Source organism: Chelon labrosus, assembly GCF_963514085.1.
Source record: "Chelon labrosus genome assembly, chromosome: 21".
Taxonomy (NCBI): domain Eukaryota; kingdom Metazoa; phylum Chordata; class Actinopteri; order Mugiliformes; family Mugilidae; genus Chelon; species Chelon labrosus.
The window spans coordinates 24,021,191-24,041,808 of NC_140354.1; the positions used below are offsets into that span (position 1 = coordinate 24,021,191).

Genomic DNA, 20,618 nt, shown 5'->3' on the forward strand with positions numbered 1-20,618 from the left:
ACACACACACACAGATGCCAGCCAGTTTCACTGTATACTTTCTAATGTAAACCTCCGACTAACAGCCGTCACACGCTGTGAATTAAAGCACACTTTTACTTACATGATATAAATATGATTACCTATATGAAGAATATTATCTACAGATAAGAATTAGAAAATAAAATGTCACCTTTTCAAAAGTGTCTGTGGTGATTTCATTCTGTCCTGCACAGTCAAACTGGTCTCACCTGGTCTCACCTGGTCTCACCTGTCCATTCACCTGGTCTTAATATAAATGTGTCTCCACATGCGTCCCCAGCCAGCACTTGAGATCTGATCTCAGTGTGTGTGTCTGTAAATCAGCAGCGCCATCATGTGGTCACAGCTGCTGTCTCTAATGGATCTCTACCTACCGCTGGATCAGAACCATCAACAGCTGCTGGTTGACTTGGAGACATGATCCAGATGTTGGAACAAGATGGAAAGACTCTCACATGTTAAGATCTGATTTATTTTAGAGACAAAGACTCAGATTAGACATGAACCCTGAAGCTTCATCCTCAGAGGAACATCTCTGATTTATCTCTGTGTTTGATGGAATAAACATAAACATGAATCTTACCAAGAAATAAGAACAATATATAAAATATGCACATGTTTGTGTACAGTTGTTTTCCCTGATCATGTCCAACAGGAAGTCTAACACCTGCAAACATGGAAACCACGACCTGGTCTTAAATCTCCAGCTGGATGAGACCGAAGCTTCGTCCAAGAGAAGAGACATCAACACAGACCAAAGCCTGGACCCGTCCCTCCTCTGAGACGAGGTCAACCCTGGACCCTGACGTAAACACTGCACCCTCCAGTCCTTCTGCACAGCGTTTACCGACACATTATATTCAGACAATGTGACGTGGTAGAGGTGAGACAGATATGGGCGTACCGAACCATCGGCAGCGTAGATTTACTGTTGTTTCCGAACCATGAATAGCGTCAATCTACCATTGTTTCAAAACCATGACCAGTGTTAATCTAATGTTTTTTACAAACCGTGACACAACAATGATTTACTTTTATTTCCAAACCATGGACAGTGCCGAACTACTGTTGTTTCAGAACCGTGAACAGCGAGGATTTACCATTGATTCTGAACCATGAACAGTGTTTATCTACTGTTGTTAGAGAACTCTGAACGCCGATGATTTACTGCTGTTTCCGAACCACAAATAGCAACGATCTATCATTGTTTCAGAACCATGAACAGTGTTGATATTGTTTTTTTCCAAACCATGAACAGTGCCAAACTACTGTTGTTTCAGAACCATGAACAGCAACAATTTACCAGAAATATCACACATATAACGCACAGTGTGTGGAATACATTTAATGAAAAAGTGTGTGTACTTTTCAGGCATAACTGGGCCATAAACCTCTGATGACAAATGTCCTCAGTAGCTGCAACCAAAGGGCAAGTTAGATGGTTGAACATTTGTTTACTTGAAGACACCAGTGGTTCTGTTAATTCAGAGGTATTTTTTGATGTGTAGTTCAAACATTCAAAGAGTCCAAATGAAGGACGGAGGATGTTGAAATCAGAAAGACGGCCTCGGTATGAGATGATAACTGATTTGATTTGTTATGTATCGTCTGGAGGAGATGGAAGGTTTCTGAGCTCAGATTCACCTGATGAATATTCATAACCCAGACGTCACACATGGAGCTCCTCTTCGTCGTTCTAGAGATTAAAGTGGATGAAGGGATTATGGGAGAGTCTCCATTGGCTGCTTCTCTGCTTTTGTTCCTCTATATGCAACGTTTCGTCAGAGATATCGTGATCGTCGCCCACGTATGATTTTTCCTCTTTCGACTCTTCCTCCATGATCCTCCTATCCCACGCTGCTCTGTTCTGAATCTCCCATCAAGCAGCTACTGTAGTAATTGCTTTCTTCAGCTCCACTGGCCCAGTGAGAGAAAATGGCTGTTTGTGCTAATAGCCCATAAAAGACACTGAGCCTCCCCCAGCAGGAGATTATGTTATAGCTCTCTAGACACGTCGTACCTGCACACGGTCTAAAAATAAAACTGGTTATACTACAGCAGGCTAGTGTTTAGCATTACACAACAGCTGTTTGTGGCTCTGGAGGAAAACCTTCAAAATCTGTATGGAAATAAAAAAAAAACACGTCTGGAACACAGTAGAATCAGTACCGTCAACTGTTCTCAAAACAATACATCACTGTCTACTGTTGTTTCAGAACCATGACCAGTGCCTATCTGCCATCGTTTCTGAACCACGAACAATTTAATTTTATTGGGGAAAACTGAGGACCACAACATGCAGTGATTAATAAATCAACCTAGACTTACTTACTTACTCCTCTTCGCCCCCAGTGGGACATAAGGCTTCAACAAGCCCTCTCCACTGGATTCGGTCCTTGGCAGCATGTTGGGCCGCTCCCCATGACAGATTCATCTGATTCAGCTCTTGCGTCACAGTTCTGCGCCAGGATGTTTTGGGTCTCCCAGGTTTTCTCTTCCCTGGTGGTGTCCATTTTAGGGCGACCTTTGGGATATGGTTTTGCTCCATCCTCAGCACATGACCTAGCCATCTCAGACAACCTAGAACAACCGCGTAAATATCTTATATGGAACAACATTTTACTCTTTTAAACAACTGATTTAATTAAATTAGAAAAATGGGACCGCTGAGGTTAATGAACCATAAATAGTTGCTGTATCACATTTGATTTTACTACAGTATAATGTATAAATTATGAGGTAATTATAGGACGCTGCAGTAAAGTAAATATCAGTAACAACATAAATTATATAGTTTATCTTTTCAAAATGAGTTAATAATATTAATTAATAACTATCTTATTAACTATGATGAGCATTATTTTGTGGCTGACTTTATGGAGGAACCTTCCACAGTAGAACAGACCAATCATAGATGGAGCTGTGTCTCCCTCTGGTGGATCCTTCAGGCTTCAGAGCAACAGTCAGCAGCTTTAACTGATGATTCATTCTGACTCTGAAAACATGTTTCTAATGTGGTGTCGAGTTTCTGTGCTGCTCTGACCTCTGACCTCTGACCTCTGTCCATAGAGAGTGGTCATTACCTTTACTGACTGTAAATCTGGGTTCGTTTGACTTTAACTGAGTCTGAGCAACAGGTGGAGGCGAGATGCTGCGTTCAGGTGTCGACAGAAAAAATAGTACTTAGCCTTCATGTTTGTGGACGTTAGTTTACAGTCAGTATATGTTATTAGATGGTGTTTTTAATGTTGTGTCACATGTTGCTTCTTTTTCTTCCTTCCTGCAGGACTTTTATGTGCAATGTCATGTGTGCCACGATCTTAATTAAAGTTTGTACACAGAATAAGAAATAAAATAGATGACAAATAATAAGAAGAAAACAAATAAACTGAATAATAAAAGTCCTGCAGATAGGAGCATATCAATGAAACATAAAGACAGTGGTGGAAACAAAGCTTTTTATAATAAAGTTTAAATGTTCAAAATGCTTTTAACGCTTTTACACTTTTTGCTTTAAAAATAAAATACTGCTCAAACATATTTTTAATAACTAATCATATAAAATATATATTTATAGACACATATTTAGTTGTTGACACGTTTATATCTTAATATTCTGAATATATTAATACATGCAGACATTCACAGAGTCATTTCTAAAATCACTGCATACTCTGTTAAACTTTTCTTAAGTAATTTAAAATGATAACAACGTGAACAGTTTTATTTTGGAAGACAGAGTTTCAGAATAAAGCGTGGCAGCGACTCCGGCGCTGTGAAGCCGGAGTGTCCGTGGGGGCCGTGAAGGCAGCATCAGATGCTGACTCGCCGTTGCTTGTGGAGACAGTTGCTGAGTTGTGTCACTGAACACTGAGCTCTGACAGCAACATTAACGCCTTTTAAAGTCCACATCGACCCGGTTCCGACTCCTCCAGCCCGGGACCCGTCCTCCTGGAGGCGACGCTTGCTTCATATCACCACTCATTAGCCTGTTAACGGCTAACTTTGAGCTGCCGCGGCGTGGTTCGGTGCGTGCGGCGGTTTGAACGGATCCATCATGTCTCACGTTCACTACAAGTTCTCCTCCGAGCTCAGCTACAACACGGTGACTTTCTGCGGACACAACATCACCCTGAAGGAGCTGAAGCGGCACATCATGGACCGGGAGAAGATCCGGAGCGACCTGCAGATCACCAACGAGCAGACGGGACAAGGTAACCAAGACACGTCAAACACACACATGTAACACACACACACATGTAACACACACACACGTTCAGACTGACCGGAAAGTGTTGCTGCCCGTGTAAAGTTTGGGAAGCACGTGGTTTGACAGCTGTCAGTGAACGCACCTGCGGACACTTTAAACATCGGAGCCGTTAAAACGTCGTATCTTCGTCCGTTATCTCCAGAACTTGTTGTTCTTTAACTAAACTCCTTCTTTCTGTCCTGAACCCCGCTGACAGGAAGCGAACCGCTCCGCTCCAGCTTTATTTTAATGTACATTTAAACGTACAGGCGTGTCAGCTCTTTAAATTTAAACTACAGCTAATTTAGCTAGCTAGCTCTGTCAACTGACCTGCGCAGAACAGCTGCGCACACGCCCCCTGACTCAGGTTTTGGGTTGCCAGATGTGTTGACCTTTAAACCTTCAGTTAATTCACCACTAAATAATAAATATTAAACTTTGACTCCATAAGTTTCTCCCAACAACATATTTAACTTTTAGATATTTTAGATCAGATTAATTAATCGTCATCCATAGAGCTGAGTCTGGTTTATTGATCAGCTAACGGTTGCTAACACTTAGCACTGAGCGCAGAGCTCTTCTGGAAATCTACCTGGTTTAGCGGTGCTGCCATGCTAGCTGTTAGCATCACCATTGTCATCTCCATTAGCATCTGCGCTAGAGAGTCTTTGTTGTGTCTGAAACACAGCGTCGACTCCCAGGCTCTGGTGGAGACAACCATGGTAGTGTTGGCTCTAAACCATGGCAGTGTCGGCTCTAAACCATGGTAGTGTTGGCTCTAAACCATGGCAGTGTCGGCTCTAAACCATGGCAGTGTCGGCTCTAAACCATGGCAGTGTCGGCTCTAAACCATGGTAGTGTCAGCTGGTAGTGTTGGCTCTGAACCATGGTAGTGTCGGCTCTGAACCATGGCAGTGTCGGGTCTGAACCATGGTAGTGTCAGCTCTAAACCATGGTAGTGTCAGCTGGTAGTGTTGGCTCTAAACCATGGTAGTGTTGGCTCCAAACCATGGCAGTGTCAGCTCTGAACCATGGTAGTGTCAGCTCTGAACCATGGTAGTGTCAGCTCTGAACCATGGTAGTGTTGGCTCTGAACCATGGCAGTGTCGGCTCTAAACCATGGCAGTGTCAGCTGGTAGTGTTGGCTCTGAACCATGGTAGTGTCAGCTCTGAACCATGGTAGTGTTGGCTCTGAACCATGGCAGTGTCGGCTCTAAACCATGGCAGTGTCAGCTGGTAGTGTCAGCTCTAAACCATGGCAGTGTCGGCTCTAAACCATGGCAGTGTCGGGTCTGAACCATGCTAGTGTCGGCAGGTAGTGTTGGCTCTGAATCATTGTAGTGTTGGCTCTAAACCATGGTAGTGTCAGCTCTAAACCATGGCGGTGTCGGCTCTAAACCATGGTAGTGTCGGCAGGTAGTGTTGGCTCTGAATCATTGTAGTATTGGTTCTAAACCATGGTCTTGTCGGTTCTGAACCATGGCAGTGTCGGTTCTGAACCACGGTGGAGAGTTGGCTCTGAACCACGGTGGAGTGTCGGCTCTGAACCATGGCAGTGTTGGCTCTGAACCATGGCAGTGTCGGCTCTGAACCATGGCAGTGTTGGCTCTGAACCATGGTGGAGAGTTGGCTCTGAACCACGGTGGAGTGTCGGCTCTGAACCATGGCAGTGTTGGCTCTGAACCATGGCAGTGTTGGCTCTGAACCATGGTAGTGTCCATGTCGGCCACTCGGTGGAGAGTTGGCAGGTGAGCGGTCAGAGAGGCTGCGTCACCTCTTTCATTCTGACGATGGTCCAGAAGAGTCAGAGCAGCAACAAAGGGCTGAAATGAATGGAGCACATTCCTGCTGCATTTACGCTTCACGCCCTTAATTAAATGCAGCAGCTCTGTCTCTGCTGCCAGCGACCGACCCAGAGACGTCAAAAGAAATATAAAGTTAACAATCATCAGAATACCTGATGGACATGCTGCTTATTCAGCACATTTAAACTGACCTGGAGCAGAAGTCATCAGCTGATCCAGGTCATTGATTGGTCCAGAAGCTGATCAGCTGATTAATCTCTTTAACCTCCATCTCTTCCTCTCAGAGTACACAGACTCCAACAATCTGATCCCTAAAGGTTCCTCCGTCATCGTCAAGAGAATCCCCATCAGTGGAGTCAGGCCCAGCTCCAGCAAGACCTCCACCCTGTAAGTGTTAAACAGATCACATGACCAGGATTTAAATCTTTTAATTCATCAAGCAGCAGCTTCATGAACCACTAAACCTCTAAAGAAGGGAATAACTAAACGTCATATTTGACCCATGAGGCTGTTTTCAGATCCACAGTCAGCTGATGTTAGTCAGCCTCTCATTGGGCCTAACACAAATATTGACCTGGAGTCTGAGTGCAGCCTGATTCACTCTGTTTGTGTTTCAGTGGTCGATCAAATCAGCAGCAGAGCTCCATGGCCAGCAGAACGGTACGTACCTCAGCTACAGCGGGAAACTGTACGACAACAGCACCACTAACAACACTGACAACAGCATCACCAACAACACCACCAACACCACCAACACCAACAGCACCACTAACACCACTGACAACAGCATCACCACCAATACCACCAACACCAACAACACCACTAACACCACTAACACCACTGACAACACCACCAACACCAACAATACCACTAACACCACTGACAACAGCATCACCACCAACACCACCAACACCAACAACACCACTAACAACACTGACAACAGCATCACCACCAACACCACTAACAACAACAACACCACTAACAACACTGACAACACCACCAACACCAACAATACCACTAACAACACTGACAACAGCATCACCAACAATACCACTAACAACACCGACAACACCACCAACACCACCAACAACACTGACAACACCACCAACACCACCAACACCAACAATACCACTAACAACACTGACACCAACACCACCAACACCACCAACACCACCAACAACACCACCACCACCAACAACAACAACACCAACAATGACACCACCACCACCTACACTAACACCAACAACACCACCACCAACACTAACACCAACAATGACACCACCACCACCAACACTAACGCCAACAATGACACCACCACCACCTACACTAACACCAACAACACTAACACCACCAACACTACCACTAACTCCACCTCCACCTACACTAACACCAACAACACTAACACCACCTACACCTACACTAACACCAACAACACTAACAACACCAACACTAACACCACCTCCACCTACACTAACACCAACAACACTAACACCACCTACACCTACACTAACACCAACAACACTAACAACACCAACACTAACACCACCACCAACAATGACACCACCTCCACCTCCACTAACAACAACAACACTAACAACACCAACACCAACAACACTAACAACACCAACACCAACACTAACACCACCTCCACCAACACTACCACTAACAACACCACCAACACTAACACCAACAACACTAACAACACCAACACCAACACTAACACCACCAACAACAACAACACCAACAATGACACCACCTCCACCTACACTAACACCAACAACACTAACAACACTAACACCACCTCCACCTACACTAACACCAACAACACTAACAACACCAACACCAACACCAACACTAACACCACCTACACCTACACTAACAACAACAACACTAACAACACCAACACTAACACCACCAACACCAACACTAACACCAACAACACTAACAACACCAACACCAACACTAACACCACCTACACCTACACTAACAACAACAACACTAACAACACCAACACTAACACCACCTACACCTACACTAACACCAACAACACTAACAACACCAACACTAACACCACCACCTCCACCTACACTAACACCAACAACACTAACAACACCAACACTAACACCACCACCTCCACCTACACTAACACCAACAACACTAACAACACCAACAACAACACCAACAATGACACCACCTCCACCTACACTAACACCAACAACACTAACAACACCAACACCAACACCAACACTAACACCACCTACACCTACACTAACAACAACAACACTAACAACACCAACACTAACACCACCTACACCTACACTAACACCAACAACACTAACAACACCAACACTAACACCACCACCTACACCTACACTAACACCAACAACACTAACAACACCAACACTAACACCACCACCTCCACCTACACTAACACCAACAACACTAACAACACCAACACCAACACTAACACCACCAACAACAACAACACCAACAATGACACCACCTCCACCTACACTAACACCAACAACACTAACAACACCAACACCAACACTAACACCAACAACACTAACACCACCACCACCAACACTAACACCACCTCCACCTCCACCAGGTCCACATATAATGGACAGTTAATAAAAAGCACAAGATCAGAATCAGTCAGAAGGTTTTTTATAAATAAAAGTATTTTATTGAAGCTGCTGTGTCTCATGTTGAAGATCAGTTGGTTAAACTCATCACCAGCTGCTGTTAAATATTAAAACCCAGACTGTGGGCTGGTCTCAGATCAGTCTGGAGGTTTTTCTGATTCCTTTGTCTTGGTCGTAGAGAAGCATCATCAAACATCTTCATAGTGACCAGATGTGAGTAGTTGTGGTGGTTTGTTTTTGGAGGATCTTTTTATCAGTTTAATATTTTATGAGTTGTTGAACGTCATCTGTTTCTGGTGAGGTGACGTAGATGTTGAACGTTGGAAGAAGAAGAGATGAAGATTTTATCTCCTGATTTAGTCTCGTGTCTCTCAGAGGTTCTGACCTTCAGTCGTGTTTAGCTTGTTAGCATCTTACTGCAGACTTTAGCGTGCTAGTTGTTAGCTTTAAATGCTAACAGTGATGGTGCTGTCTTTAGGTTTGCTGGTAAAAGTTCAACCTGAATGTTGTAGCTGCTGAGACTGGATGCAGGTGTCTGGTTAAACTTCCCAGCATGCATTGTGTTTGAATATGAATAAATACATGTGAGAGACCAGAGGATGTGAAACTGTCTCATGTTTCGTTTCCACAGATGGAGGATCAGATGTCTACACCTGTTTCCTTCTTCTCTAAGGTCTGATGCCTCCTCTTGTTGTCATGATCACAGATCTGAGCTCAGACTCATCTCTGATCACCGTTGTCCTCTCTCAGCTGCAGATGGCTAACCTGGTGGACGCAGACATGTCTGAGGAGGACAAGATCAAAGCCATGATGCATCAGTCCGCCTACGACTCCATCAGGTCAGTCCTCCACCTCTTTAACGCCGTCCTCCTGCTCCTCCCGTCTCATTCTCTCTCTCTGTCCAGTCTCAACAAGAAGCTGGGCGCCGTCCCTTCCGCCAACTACACCTGTCATCGCTGTGGGAACACTGGACACCACATCAGGAACTGCTCCATGGGCGGGGTGAGCTGCTCACTGAGCTGCTGCTGTGGTCTCTGCATGAGTAGAATATATTTACATACAGGTATATATATATGTGTGTGTGTGTGTTTGAGAGCAGGATAAAAACCAGGAGGCTCCTCTGAGGATGAAGAGGTCTTCAGGCATCCCTCGCTCCTTCCTGGTGGAGGTGGATGATCCCAGCGTTAAAGGAGCCATGTTGACCAGCTGTGGACGCTTCGCTGTTCCTGCCATCGACGCGTGAGACACAATAGATTGATCCTCTGCTCGTCCACGTCTCTAGAGGACATTGGTCCCTAGCAGCGTTCACACTGTGACATTACATCCGTCCATGTCCAGCCTCAGCTTCCTCTCCTCTCTCTGCAGTAAAGCGTACGCCATCGGTAAGAAGGAGAAGCCTCCGTTCGTTCTGCAGGACGAACCCAAACCTAAAGTAGAGGAGGAGCACACACCTGAGGAGCTGCTGTGTCTGATCTGCCACGACCTGCTGGTGGACGCCGCCATCATCCCCTGCTGCAGAAACAGCTACTGTGACGACTGTGGGTCTGCTGCACCCTCTGACCTTTGACCCTGACCCCAGACTGAACCATGTAACTCTCTCTCTCTCTCTCTCTCTCGCTCTCTCAGGTATTCGCACGGCCCTGCTGAACTCAGAGGAACACACCTGTCCCACATGCCACCAATCAGGCGTCTCCCCTGACACGCTGACAGCCAATAAGTTCCTCAGACAGGTACAGAGGTGTGACCCCTCCTCTCGGAGATGTTCGTCTCTTTCTTGCTCTTCATCTCTTTTCTCTCCATCAGACCATCAACAGCTACAGGAAAGAACGAGGAGCCGTCAACGGCCTGAGCGGAACATCTGGACCGGACCCCCCCTCTCCTCTGACCCCCGTCCAGAACCAGCAGAAACCTCAGCAGGTCCTCGTCTCACCCGACACATCACTACAGTTATATTATTATTGGATGTATTCTTCCTCCTCCTCCTCCTCTATTTCCAGTAGATGTGACGCTCCTCTTCATCACTAAACTTCTTCACTGATCGATGTTTTGATGTGAACACATGTTTATCTGATCACCTCATTTAACTTTGTCTCCATGGAAACGGTTCATCTCTCATCACACTGATTATTGATTTAATCTCCATGGAAACGTGATGTTTTCTTGTTGCTTCTATTCTGATCTCTCTCCACCGTCATCCTCTTCCTCTTCATCTTCCTCTTCCTCTCAGGTGTGTGCGGCTCCCTCTGCTGTGACAGGTTCAGTCTCTGACCGTAACTCACCTGGAGCATCGCTGCCGTCTGTTCAGAGCCTCCACACGTCTGACAAGTATGTGAACTAACTGAGTTTACTGAGTTTACTGGATCTTTATTAAATAATTAATTAAATATAATTTACTCCTAGAGAATATGTCACAGTGCGTCAGTATGACGTCATCAGTCTTATTAAATGTCAACCTATCAGAGTGTAGTTCCTGCTCCAGACAGAGGGGGGCGGTAAAACACTAAATGTTTCTAGATGATCGTCTTCATCGTCTCAAACATGAAGCTCACACTGATCAGAGGTCAGAGGTCAGAGGTCACAGGGTTGATCACAGGTTTGTTGTGTTTAGTGAAACTGAAGGAGAGACACTGGCTGACTCAGCAGCTGCTGACCTGTCAATCAAAGATCCAGAACAGGAAGCTCAGACAGAGACCAGACCAGAGGTGAGGACACACAACATCACAACAACACAACAACACAACACAACACAACAACAACACAACACAACAACAACACAACACAATAACAACAACACACAACACAACAACACACAACACAACAATCAGATGTTAGATGGTTGTGATCAGATCACGTTACATCAGGTCTGAACACGATCTCTGACTGTTTACGTCTCACTGTCTCATTGTGTCTCTGTGTCTCTGTGTCTCTCTGTCTCTGTCTCACTGTGTCTCTGTGTCTCTGTCTCACTGTCTCACTGTGTCTCTGTCTCACTGTCTCAGTGTGTCTCAGTGTGTCTCTGTCTCACTGTGTCTCTGTCTCACTGTCTCACTGTCTCACTGTGTCTCAGTGTGTCTCTGTGTCTCTGTCTCACTGTGTCTCTGTGTCTCTGTCTCACTGTCTCACTGTGTCTCTGTCTCACTGTCTCAGTGTGTCTCAGTGTGTCTCTGTCTCACTGTGTCTCTGTCTCACTGTCTCACTGTCTCATTGTGTCTCAGTGTGTCTCTGTGTCTCTGTCTCACTGTGTCTCAGTGTCTCTGTCTCAGTGTGTCTCTCTGTCTCTGTGTCTCTGTCTCACTGTGTCTCTGTCTCACTGTGTCTCAGTGTCTCTGTCTCACTGTGACATGTGGTTTCTCTGCAGGATAAATCTCTGCAGCTCCAGACAGGAAAAGGAAATCAGAACATCTCCTCAGGTTCTTCTCTCTTCTATTCACTTCACTGTGTCTGACCAGTTAGCATATAGCACAGTTAGCATATAGAACAGTTAGCGTATAGCACAGTTAGCGTACAGCACAGTTAGCGTACAGCACAGTTAGCATATAGAACAGTTAGCGTACAGCACAGTTAGCGTATAGAACAGTTAGCATATAGCACAGCTAGCATATAGCACAGTTAGTGTACAGCACAGTTAGCGTACAGCACAGTTAGCGTACAGCCCAGTTAGCGTATAGAACAGTTAGCATATAGCACAGTTAGCGTATAGCACAGTTAGCGTATAGCACAGTTAGCATATAGAACAGTTAGCGTATAAAACAGTTAGCGTATAGCCCAGTTAGCGTACAGCACAGTTAGCATATAGCCCAGTTAGCATATAGCCCAGTTAGCGTATAAAACAGTTAGCATATAGCACAGTTAGCATATAGAACAATTAGCGTATAAAACAGTTAGCATATAGCACAGTTAGCGTACAGCACAGTTAGCGTACAGCCCAGTTAGCGTATAGAACAGTTAGCGTACAGCCCAGTTAGCGTACAGCCCAGTTAGCATATAGCCCAGTTAGCATATAGCCCAGTTAGCCATGTTGCTAACGTGCTCTCCTCTCCTCCCTCAGAGCCTCCTGTCTCCAGATCCTCCAGGTCAGTCAACGTCTCTTCAGTTTCTCTATAAAGATCAAACTGATCGTTCTGGTCTCACGTCTCCTTCCTGTGTCCTCCCCACAGCTCCTCCTCCCCCTCCCCCTCCCCCTCCTCCTCAGGTCGTCCTCCAGGAGTCCTGAATGAATCCACCACCCAGCAGCCTCCTCCTCTCTCCTCCTCCTGCTCCTCTTTCTCTGCTCCTCCCTGGCCTCCCTCTCCTCCCCCTCCTCCCCCTCTCTTCCACACCTTCCTGACAGCCCATCATCCCCTCACCTGTTACCCTCCTGGACTCCCCCCTACCTGGTTACTTCCACCCCCCCAGGCCTCCCCCATCCCGTCCCTCTGCTCCTCCTCCCTCCTCCTCCCCAGTGAGTCCTCCAGAGACCAGAGGAGGAAGAAGAAGGAGAGGTAAGAGCAGCAGCCGTCACCTTCTTTACGTTCCACACTGAGTCTATGTGTCATTTAAAGAACGTCCTGTCCTCAGGTCTCCCCCCAGACGCTCCTCCTCTCACGCCACACCCACGTCTTCTCGTCTCTACTCCTCCAGTCGGCCCTCGTCTCGCTCCAGGTCCAGGTCCAGAGACACATCCAGGTACGTTCCATAGACCGTCTGTCCCTCTACAGGTCTGGATGTTGTTTCTGACCCGTTCTCCTTCCTCCTCTTACAGCTTCGGCTACAAACGTTCTCCGTCTCCGTCCTCTTCTCCTCGGGCCCGTTACCGCTCCAGGTCCAGGTCTCCTTCAGACCAGAGGAGGAGCCGCCATCACGGCAGGAAGTCCTCCTCCAGCAGCAGGAAGTCCTCCAGCAGCAGGAAGTCCTCCTCCAGCAGCAGGAGGTCCAGGAGGGACGGGGGCGTGTCTGAGGGACGTGTGGACCTCCAGCCGTCGAAGCCGACCATCGTCCTGGAGCTGGACACGGAGCGCTACCTGCAGTGGAACAAGGACTACAAGGACTGGTGCGACAGATACTTCAGCTCCAAGCCTCCTCCCTCCATCAGTCCTCCTCCTCCCTGTCCTCCTCCCTGTCCTCAGTGGACACACAGAGGAGGACACAGAGATCACTCACAAGTCGGCTCGGACTCTCACTGTCCACCACCGGGGAGACGCTCCCCCAGGACGGATGGACGGTCCCCTCCCTCCGAGACATCCAGCGACAGCCGGTCTCCTCCGTCTCAGTCCTCCAGCGACGGTCCCTCCACACCGTCTCAATCGTCCAATGACAGACACTTGTCTCTGTCTCTGTCTCGGTCATCCAGCGACAGGCGCTCAACACCGTCCGAGGACAGAGCTCAGGTGAGGACGCTTCCAGAGAAGAAATGTCCTCCAGTGAGACAAAGTAAAAGCAAACCTCTCAGAGGACGAGAGTCCTCGTCCCCTGAGACCGATGGCAGTAGGAAGGACAAGAGGAGACGCGGCGAGGACGGACGAACACAGGACAGAAGAACTGTCCCCGGCACCTCCAAATCTGTCCAGAAATATTTGGACAAAGACTGTGGAAGACAAGTCAGAGGACAGAGAAGAGACAGAGACTCAGACCGTCGGCACAAAGCGAAGGACAGAGACGCTCCCGACTCCAGAGCAGAGAAGAACCACAGAAGAAGAAGGGACGACCCACAGAGACAGGACAGAGACAACCGTCCATCTGTCCGTCCACACGGCAAAAAAGACACGAGATATGGACAAGAACCAGAAGACAAGTCTGACAGGAAGAAGAAGGAGGTGAAGAAGACGAAGAGGACAGACGGAGACATCTGGGAGGGAGGGATGAAGATGAAACCACAGAAGAAGATCAGCATCAACATCAACCTGGACGTCAAGAGGACGGTGGAGGACAGAGAGGAGACGCAGCAGGATGAGAAGATGGAGGGAGGAGAGGAGGAGAAGATGGAGGGAGGAGGAGAAGTCAGACAGATGTGGTCCAGAGCTACGTTCAGAGAGGAGGAAGAGGAGGAAGAGGAGGAGGAGGAGGATGACGGCAGAGGAGGAGGAGGAGGAGGAGGAGGAGAAGAGTTGACGTCTCAGAAGGAGACGGCAGGAAGAGACACCACATGTGAGGAAGAGGAGGTGATGAAGAGGAGGAGGAGCAGGAGCCTCCGTGATCTCAGGTAAGACCTCCTCAGCTTTCTGTCTGTTTCCATGGCGACGCCAGCTGTGACCTTAAAACCAGCGTGTGTCCAACAGCTGTGGACAGGAGGACGAGGACATGGGACGGGTGAGACGAGACATCTGTCCTCCTCAGCATCGCTCCAGACGAGAGGAAGAGGAGGAGGAAGAGGAAGATGAGGAAGATGACCACTGAGGTCTGATCAGTTCATTCAACTTTAAAGAGACTTTTTTGTTTAATTTGACCAAAGTGTCTGAGAGCAGATGTTAAATAAAATAATATATGATGATGAAGATGATGATGATGAAGATGAGGAGGAGGAGAATGTGAAGCTGGTTTATTTTTGTTTGTGTCATGACATCATCACTGATTCAGATTTTTCTTTGAGTAATAAATGTTTCATCTGAAGAGAAATAAAACGAAGCTTCAGTTACTGTCTGCTCCTTCTAACGCTAATTAACCTGGAGCTAACGGGGAGCTAGCGAGGAGCTAACGAGGAGCTAGCGGGGAGCTAACGAGGAGCTAACGAGAAGCTAACGAGAAGCTAACGAGGGGCTAACGAGGAGCTAACGGGGAGCTAGCGGGGAGCTAGCGAGGAGCTAACGAGGCGCTAACGAGAAGCTAACGAGAAGCTAACGAGAAGCTAACGGGGAGCTAACGGGGAGCTAACGAGGAGCTAACGGGGAGCTAACGAGGAGCTAGGGTTGCCAACCGTCCCTTGAAAAACGGAATCGTCCCGTATTTAGAAACAAAAGTACGCGTCCCGTATTGAGCTGAAACGGGACGCACTTTGTCCCGTATTTCCGTTAGAATCAAAAATAGTGTGTAAAATGTCAATGGAATTAATGAATAACAGGGCGCTTTATATGAACATTTACGGTAAACTGTGACCAATGAGGGGACAGCGGGAATCCCGCTCATCTCATTGGTCGAGGTACTGTCGCTTGCGAAGAAGATACCGGAAGACAACAAAGCAACAACTTCTCCTCACACTTTATGTTTGCACTTTTCTTATTGCACTATTAACAGAGGAATAATAATAATAATAATGCATTTTATTTATAGGCGCCTTTCTTGGCACTCAAGGACACCGTACATACATTCATAAAAGAAACAGCAATTCATAAAAAGAAACAGTAATTCATAAAAGAAACAGCAATTCATAAAACGAAACAGCAATTCATAAAAGAAACAGCAGAGAATAAAATATGGGGGGGGGGGGCAGAGTAATTGTCATCAAGTGGCGTAGGCAGTTTTAAACAGATATGTTTTGAGTTGAGATTTGAAATGGGGAAATGAATCAATATTTCTGAGTTGGGGTGGTAGTGAATTCCAGAGACGGGGAGCAGAGCGGCTGAATGCTCTGCTCCCCGTGGTGGTAAGACGGGCAGTAGGGACAGACAGATGTACGGAGGAAGATGATCGTAGAGAGCGGGAGGGAGTGGGAACATGGAGGAGATCAGACAAATATGGGGGAGTGAGGTTGTGAATGGCCTTGAAAGTAAGCAGGAGGACTTTAAATTGGATGCGAGATTGAACTGGGAGCCAATGAAGTTCTTGAAGGACAGGAGTGATGTGGTGAATGGAGGGGGTTCGAGTTATGATGCGGGCAGCTGAATTCTGGACTAGTTGAAGTTTATGGAGAGATTGTTCTGCTTTCTGTTGTTTTATATTAATTTCTACAGTTATAAGTTAAACAGGACAGGTTTTTGTTTAAGAAAGATATTTATTCTGTTAATTTTGTATTAAAATTAAATTGTTGAATAACAATTTAATTTCCAAAAGGGCTAAAAAAAAATTCACCACACCGGGAAGGGTGAAAGCAATCAGGTCTGCCGGCCCTGCCAATGAGGTGTCCCTCATTTATTTTTCAGGGAGTTGGCAACCCTACGAGGAGCTAACGAGGAGCTAACGAGGAGCTAGCGGGGGGCTAGCGGGGGGCTAACGAGGAGCTAGCGGGGAGCTAGCGGGGAGCTAACGAGGAGCTAGCGGGGAGCTAACGAGGAGCTAATGATGAGCTAATGAGGAACTAGCGAGGGGCTAGCAGGGAGCTAGCGGGGAGCTAGCAGGGAGCTAACGAGGAGCTAGCAGGGAGCTAACGAGGAGCTAATGATGAGCTAATGAGGAACTAGCGAGGGGCTAGCAGGGAGCAAGCGGGGAGCTAGCGGGGAGCTAACAAGGAGCTAGCAGGGAGCTAACGAGGAGCTAATGATGAGCTAATGAGGAGCTAGCGAGGGGCTAGCAGGGAGCAAGCGGGGAGCTAGCGGGGAGCTAACAAGGAGCTAGCAGGGAGCTAACGAGGAGCTAATGATGAGCTAATGAGGAGCTAGCGAGGGGCTAGCAGGGAGCTAACGTATTTCCTCCACACCTCCCTGAGTGTCTCTATGTCCTCTGAGGATGAAGCTTCCAGGGTTCAGGTCTAATCTGAGTCTTTGTCTCTAAAATAAATCAGATCTTAACATGTGAGAGTCTTTCCATCTTGTTCCAACATCTGGATCATGTCTCCAAGTCAACAAGCAGCTGTTGATGGTTCTGATCCAGCGGTAGGTAGAGATCCATTAGAGACAGCAGCTGTGACCACATGATGGCGCTGCTGATTTACAGACACACTGAGGACATTGAGTTTAACACCAGGTCTGGTTCTGGTTCTGGTTCTGACTGAGATCAGCTGCTTTAATGAGGACTGAAGGTTTATTATTCGTCAGTTGAGTCGACTCTGATCACATGATACAGACTCAGGTACAGTAGACGTCTGTTCAACTCAGAAGAAGAAGAAGAAGAAGAAGAAGATTTCTTTCTGCAGCACTTTATTAAATCAACATTACAGAGAACTGAGAGTCAGTCTGTGGAATAAAAACTAAAAGAGTTTCAGTCAGCTGATGGATCACTGCACGGCCAACGTCCTCCAGAGACAAGATCACAGCTGTGGACCTCATCACCTGGGACGGGTCTGAAACCATGTCCTCGCCTCGTCCAACATGAAGAGACTCAGCCAGAGCTTCAGAGGACGATGAGAGACACCAGAGGACGATGAGAGACACCAGAGGACGATGCACCAGAGGACGATGAGAGAGACCAGAGGACCAGGTCCAGCAGAGTCAATGATCCATCTAAAGTCTGGTCTGAGTCGTTTCTATTGATTCATTAGACTGATGATCCTGTTGATCAGCTGATCAGTGTGTTGAAGCTGTTTGTTGTAAAGGAGTCTTCTTATGTGTCCTGAACGTGTCCTGAACGTGTCCTAATGTGTCCTGAACGTGTCCTGAACGTGTCCTAATGTGTCCTGAACGTGTCCTGACTGCGATGGACGGGTGAATCCTCACAGATCATGAATATTAATGAGCTCTGGCTCTTTGTCCGTCAGCAGCAGAGATCAGACGGAGGCTGAGCTGTCTAGACGCCGTCTGTGTGTGTGTGTGTGTGTGTGTGTGTGTGTGTGTGTGTGTGTGTGTGTGTGTGTGTGTGTGTGTGTGTGTGTGTGTGTCTCCACATTCCTGTGTACTCCTGGTCAGTCTGTTTGATCTGTCTCCATGGTAACGGCTCATTATCATGCAGGAGGGGGGAGGAAGAAGGTCGTGGGAACGATGGAGGCTGGTGGACAGAAACCAGGCGGAGCAGAGACACGGGAGCAGAGACGCGGGGTCAGACCCAGACCCAGAGTTAGATCCAGGACTAAAGTTGTACAGAATGAAGGGGCGTGGCCTCTTTGATTTGATTGACAGAGTCAGGAGACAAAGATGGAGGCGGACGGAGACGCCACGCTGAGCTTCAGGACCTGAGGGGACACCTGGGTGACGTCAGGGAGTGTCCTGGGACGGACCGGAGCGGCCGTGGAGACATGTCTGTAATCAGACGCTGCTCTGAATTAATCATGTGGACAAACAGTGAAACTTTAATATCAGACAGGAGGAGACATGTTGTTGTCCCAGAGGTTTGTGACTCTTTAATAAAATGTAAAATAAATAAAAGCTCTGGGATGACATCATCACATCGTTCATCACCGAGGGAAAAATAGAAATCAATAAAATAGAATGTAAATACTAAAGGTGAGGTCTATCAGACAAAATATTTGTACACACAGTTAATGTAATGAGACTCTACTTCATCAGGATGTCTCTCTGGAGGACAGTGTGGACAGACGTTCATTCTTTTAGAGGTCGTCTGATCGTCTGCTGAAGGTCATCCCTCTCTCTCTCTCTCTCTCTCTCTCTCTGTGATGGTTCAACCTGCAGGAAACGTTCATTTCATTTAGATCAAGGGACGAGAAACACGGAGGAAGAAGAACGACCAGAGTCTGAATATCGTCCTCCACTGATGGAAATGACCAGACGTCCAACTACTAGTTTCAGCTCTGCAGGACGTCCAGCAGGATGCAGGAGCAGCAGGAGACATCACCGTCTCCAAATGAGACGTCTGTGTCTCATCTGCTGCTCAGTAAGAAAACCTGTGACCAGAGAGAGAGAGAGTCTGAGCTCAGGTCTTTATTTCAGCTCCAGGATCAGTGACATGAATATTAATGAGGCTCAGCTCCACATGTCAACACTCATCTGCACATTCAGCCACAGGCCCCGCCCCCAGGAAGTACCACAGCACTGTCTGCGTGTGTATACGTATATGTATGTGTGTGTGTGTGTGTGTGTGTGTGTGTGTGTGTGTGAGCTGCAGGGGGATGGTTGCTCAGGTAACCAGGTAGACCAGGTGTAATTTTAGTGTCAACAAACCTATTTCAAAGCTGGTAAGGAGTCACAGAGCCAGAGTTCAGTCATGAACCAGAGCACTGATGTGACTCTGCTTTGACTCAGACAGATCATCTCCCACATGGAGACGCTGCAGCAAGTAAATCAAGTTCTATTCTGATTTAGATTCGTTCTTTTCTCACCGTTCTCAGACTGAATGATCAGATTATTTAAATGATCAGATTATTTATTATTTTCCGTCTGGATGAAGTTTCTCTTCACGTTTGACAGGAATCATCTCGACCAGTTCTCAGCGGTGGTGAGATGTGGTTCTGCAGCTTAGAGTTCTCAGGACAAGCCTCTTACTGCTTGACATGCAAATCTCTTCTCTGACCTTCTTCTGTCTGTCAGTCTGTCTCTCTCACCCTCCTCCCCCATAATCTCCCCCTCTCTCCCCCTCTCCCTCTCTCCTGCTGCTCACTTTCCATTTTCCTCACACACATTCAGGTTTCACTCCAATTTTCTTTGCTCCCGTTCTTTCTCTCAAGAACAATAGTCTCCTCCTCCTCCTCCTCCTCCTCCTCCTCCTCCTTCTCCTTCTCCTCCTGCTCCTGCAGCTGCAGACGGCAAAATGGACGTTCATGTAGAACGCCGTCATGGCTGCTCTGTGTTGCTCTGTGTGTTGCTCTGTGTGTTGCTCTGTGTGTTGCCCTGTGTGTTGCTCTGTGTGTTGCTCTGTGTGTTGCTCTGTGTGTTTGCTGGAGTCATCCAGGTTCTGTTTCCTGCGTTTGAACTCTTGTGAATGATTAACCCGTGTCTGTGGAGGTGACGGTCGTGTCAGAGACGTTACCAAACTCTTATTAACCGTTAGTTTGCATCGCTGGATTCTGATTGGTTCAGCACCATAAACTAATAAACTGAGAAACATTCAAGTGAACCTCACATCAACCTCACATCACACTTTGTGGCTAAATTTTCTTTTTTTGGAGCTGAATGTTTCTGACCCAGGTTTCTGACCCAGGTTTCTGATCCAGGTTTCTGA

At 47.0% G+C, this 20,618-nt stretch overlaps 1 protein-coding gene across 2 annotated transcripts; it reads left to right on the forward strand.

Annotated features, from left to right (window-relative positions):
• The first annotated feature begins 3,607 nt into the window (after window positions 1-3,607).
• On the forward strand, window positions 3,608-15,917 carry rbbp6 (retinoblastoma binding protein 6). 2 transcript variants are annotated; one of them, XM_084571105.1, is made up of 18 exons: window positions 3,608-4,235; window positions 6,360-6,462; window positions 6,693-6,735; window positions 9,355-9,396; window positions 9,474-9,562; window positions 9,629-9,725; window positions 9,823-9,962; window positions 10,089-10,261; window positions 10,350-10,453; window positions 10,527-10,640; window positions 10,951-11,048; window positions 11,332-11,425; window positions 12,082-12,133; window positions 12,772-12,796; window positions 12,881-13,204; window positions 13,281-13,388; window positions 13,465-14,901; window positions 14,978-15,917. In XM_084571105.1, exons 1-18 carry the CDS (start codon window positions 4,079-4,081, stop codon window positions 15,093-15,095), a joined length of 3,318 nt encoding a protein of 1,105 aa, XP_084427231.1. In that variant the 5' UTR covers window positions 3,608-4,078; the 3' UTR covers window positions 15,096-15,917. The 2 variants fall into 2 exon arrangements, with proteins under 2 accessions (XP_084427231.1, XP_084427230.1); XM_084571104.1 differs by having other exon boundaries at window positions 9,474-9,725.
• Window positions 15,918-20,618: the final 4,701 nt, after the last annotated feature.

Excerpts from the sequence above, each read along its gene's own strand:
- rbbp6 (XM_084571104.1), top strand. The coding sequence starts at position 4,079 with ATGTCTCACGTTCACTACAAGTTCTCCTCCGAGCTCAGCTACAACACG. Across the intron at positions 9,726-9,822 it reads GGAACTGCTCCATGGGCGGG|GATAAAAACCAGGAGGCTCC; the intron begins GTGAGCTGCTCA and ends GTTTGAGAGCAG. Across the intron at positions 11,049-11,331 it reads AGCCTCCACACGTCTGACAA|TGAAACTGAAGGAGAGACAC; the intron begins GTATGTGAACTA and ends TGTTGTGTTTAG.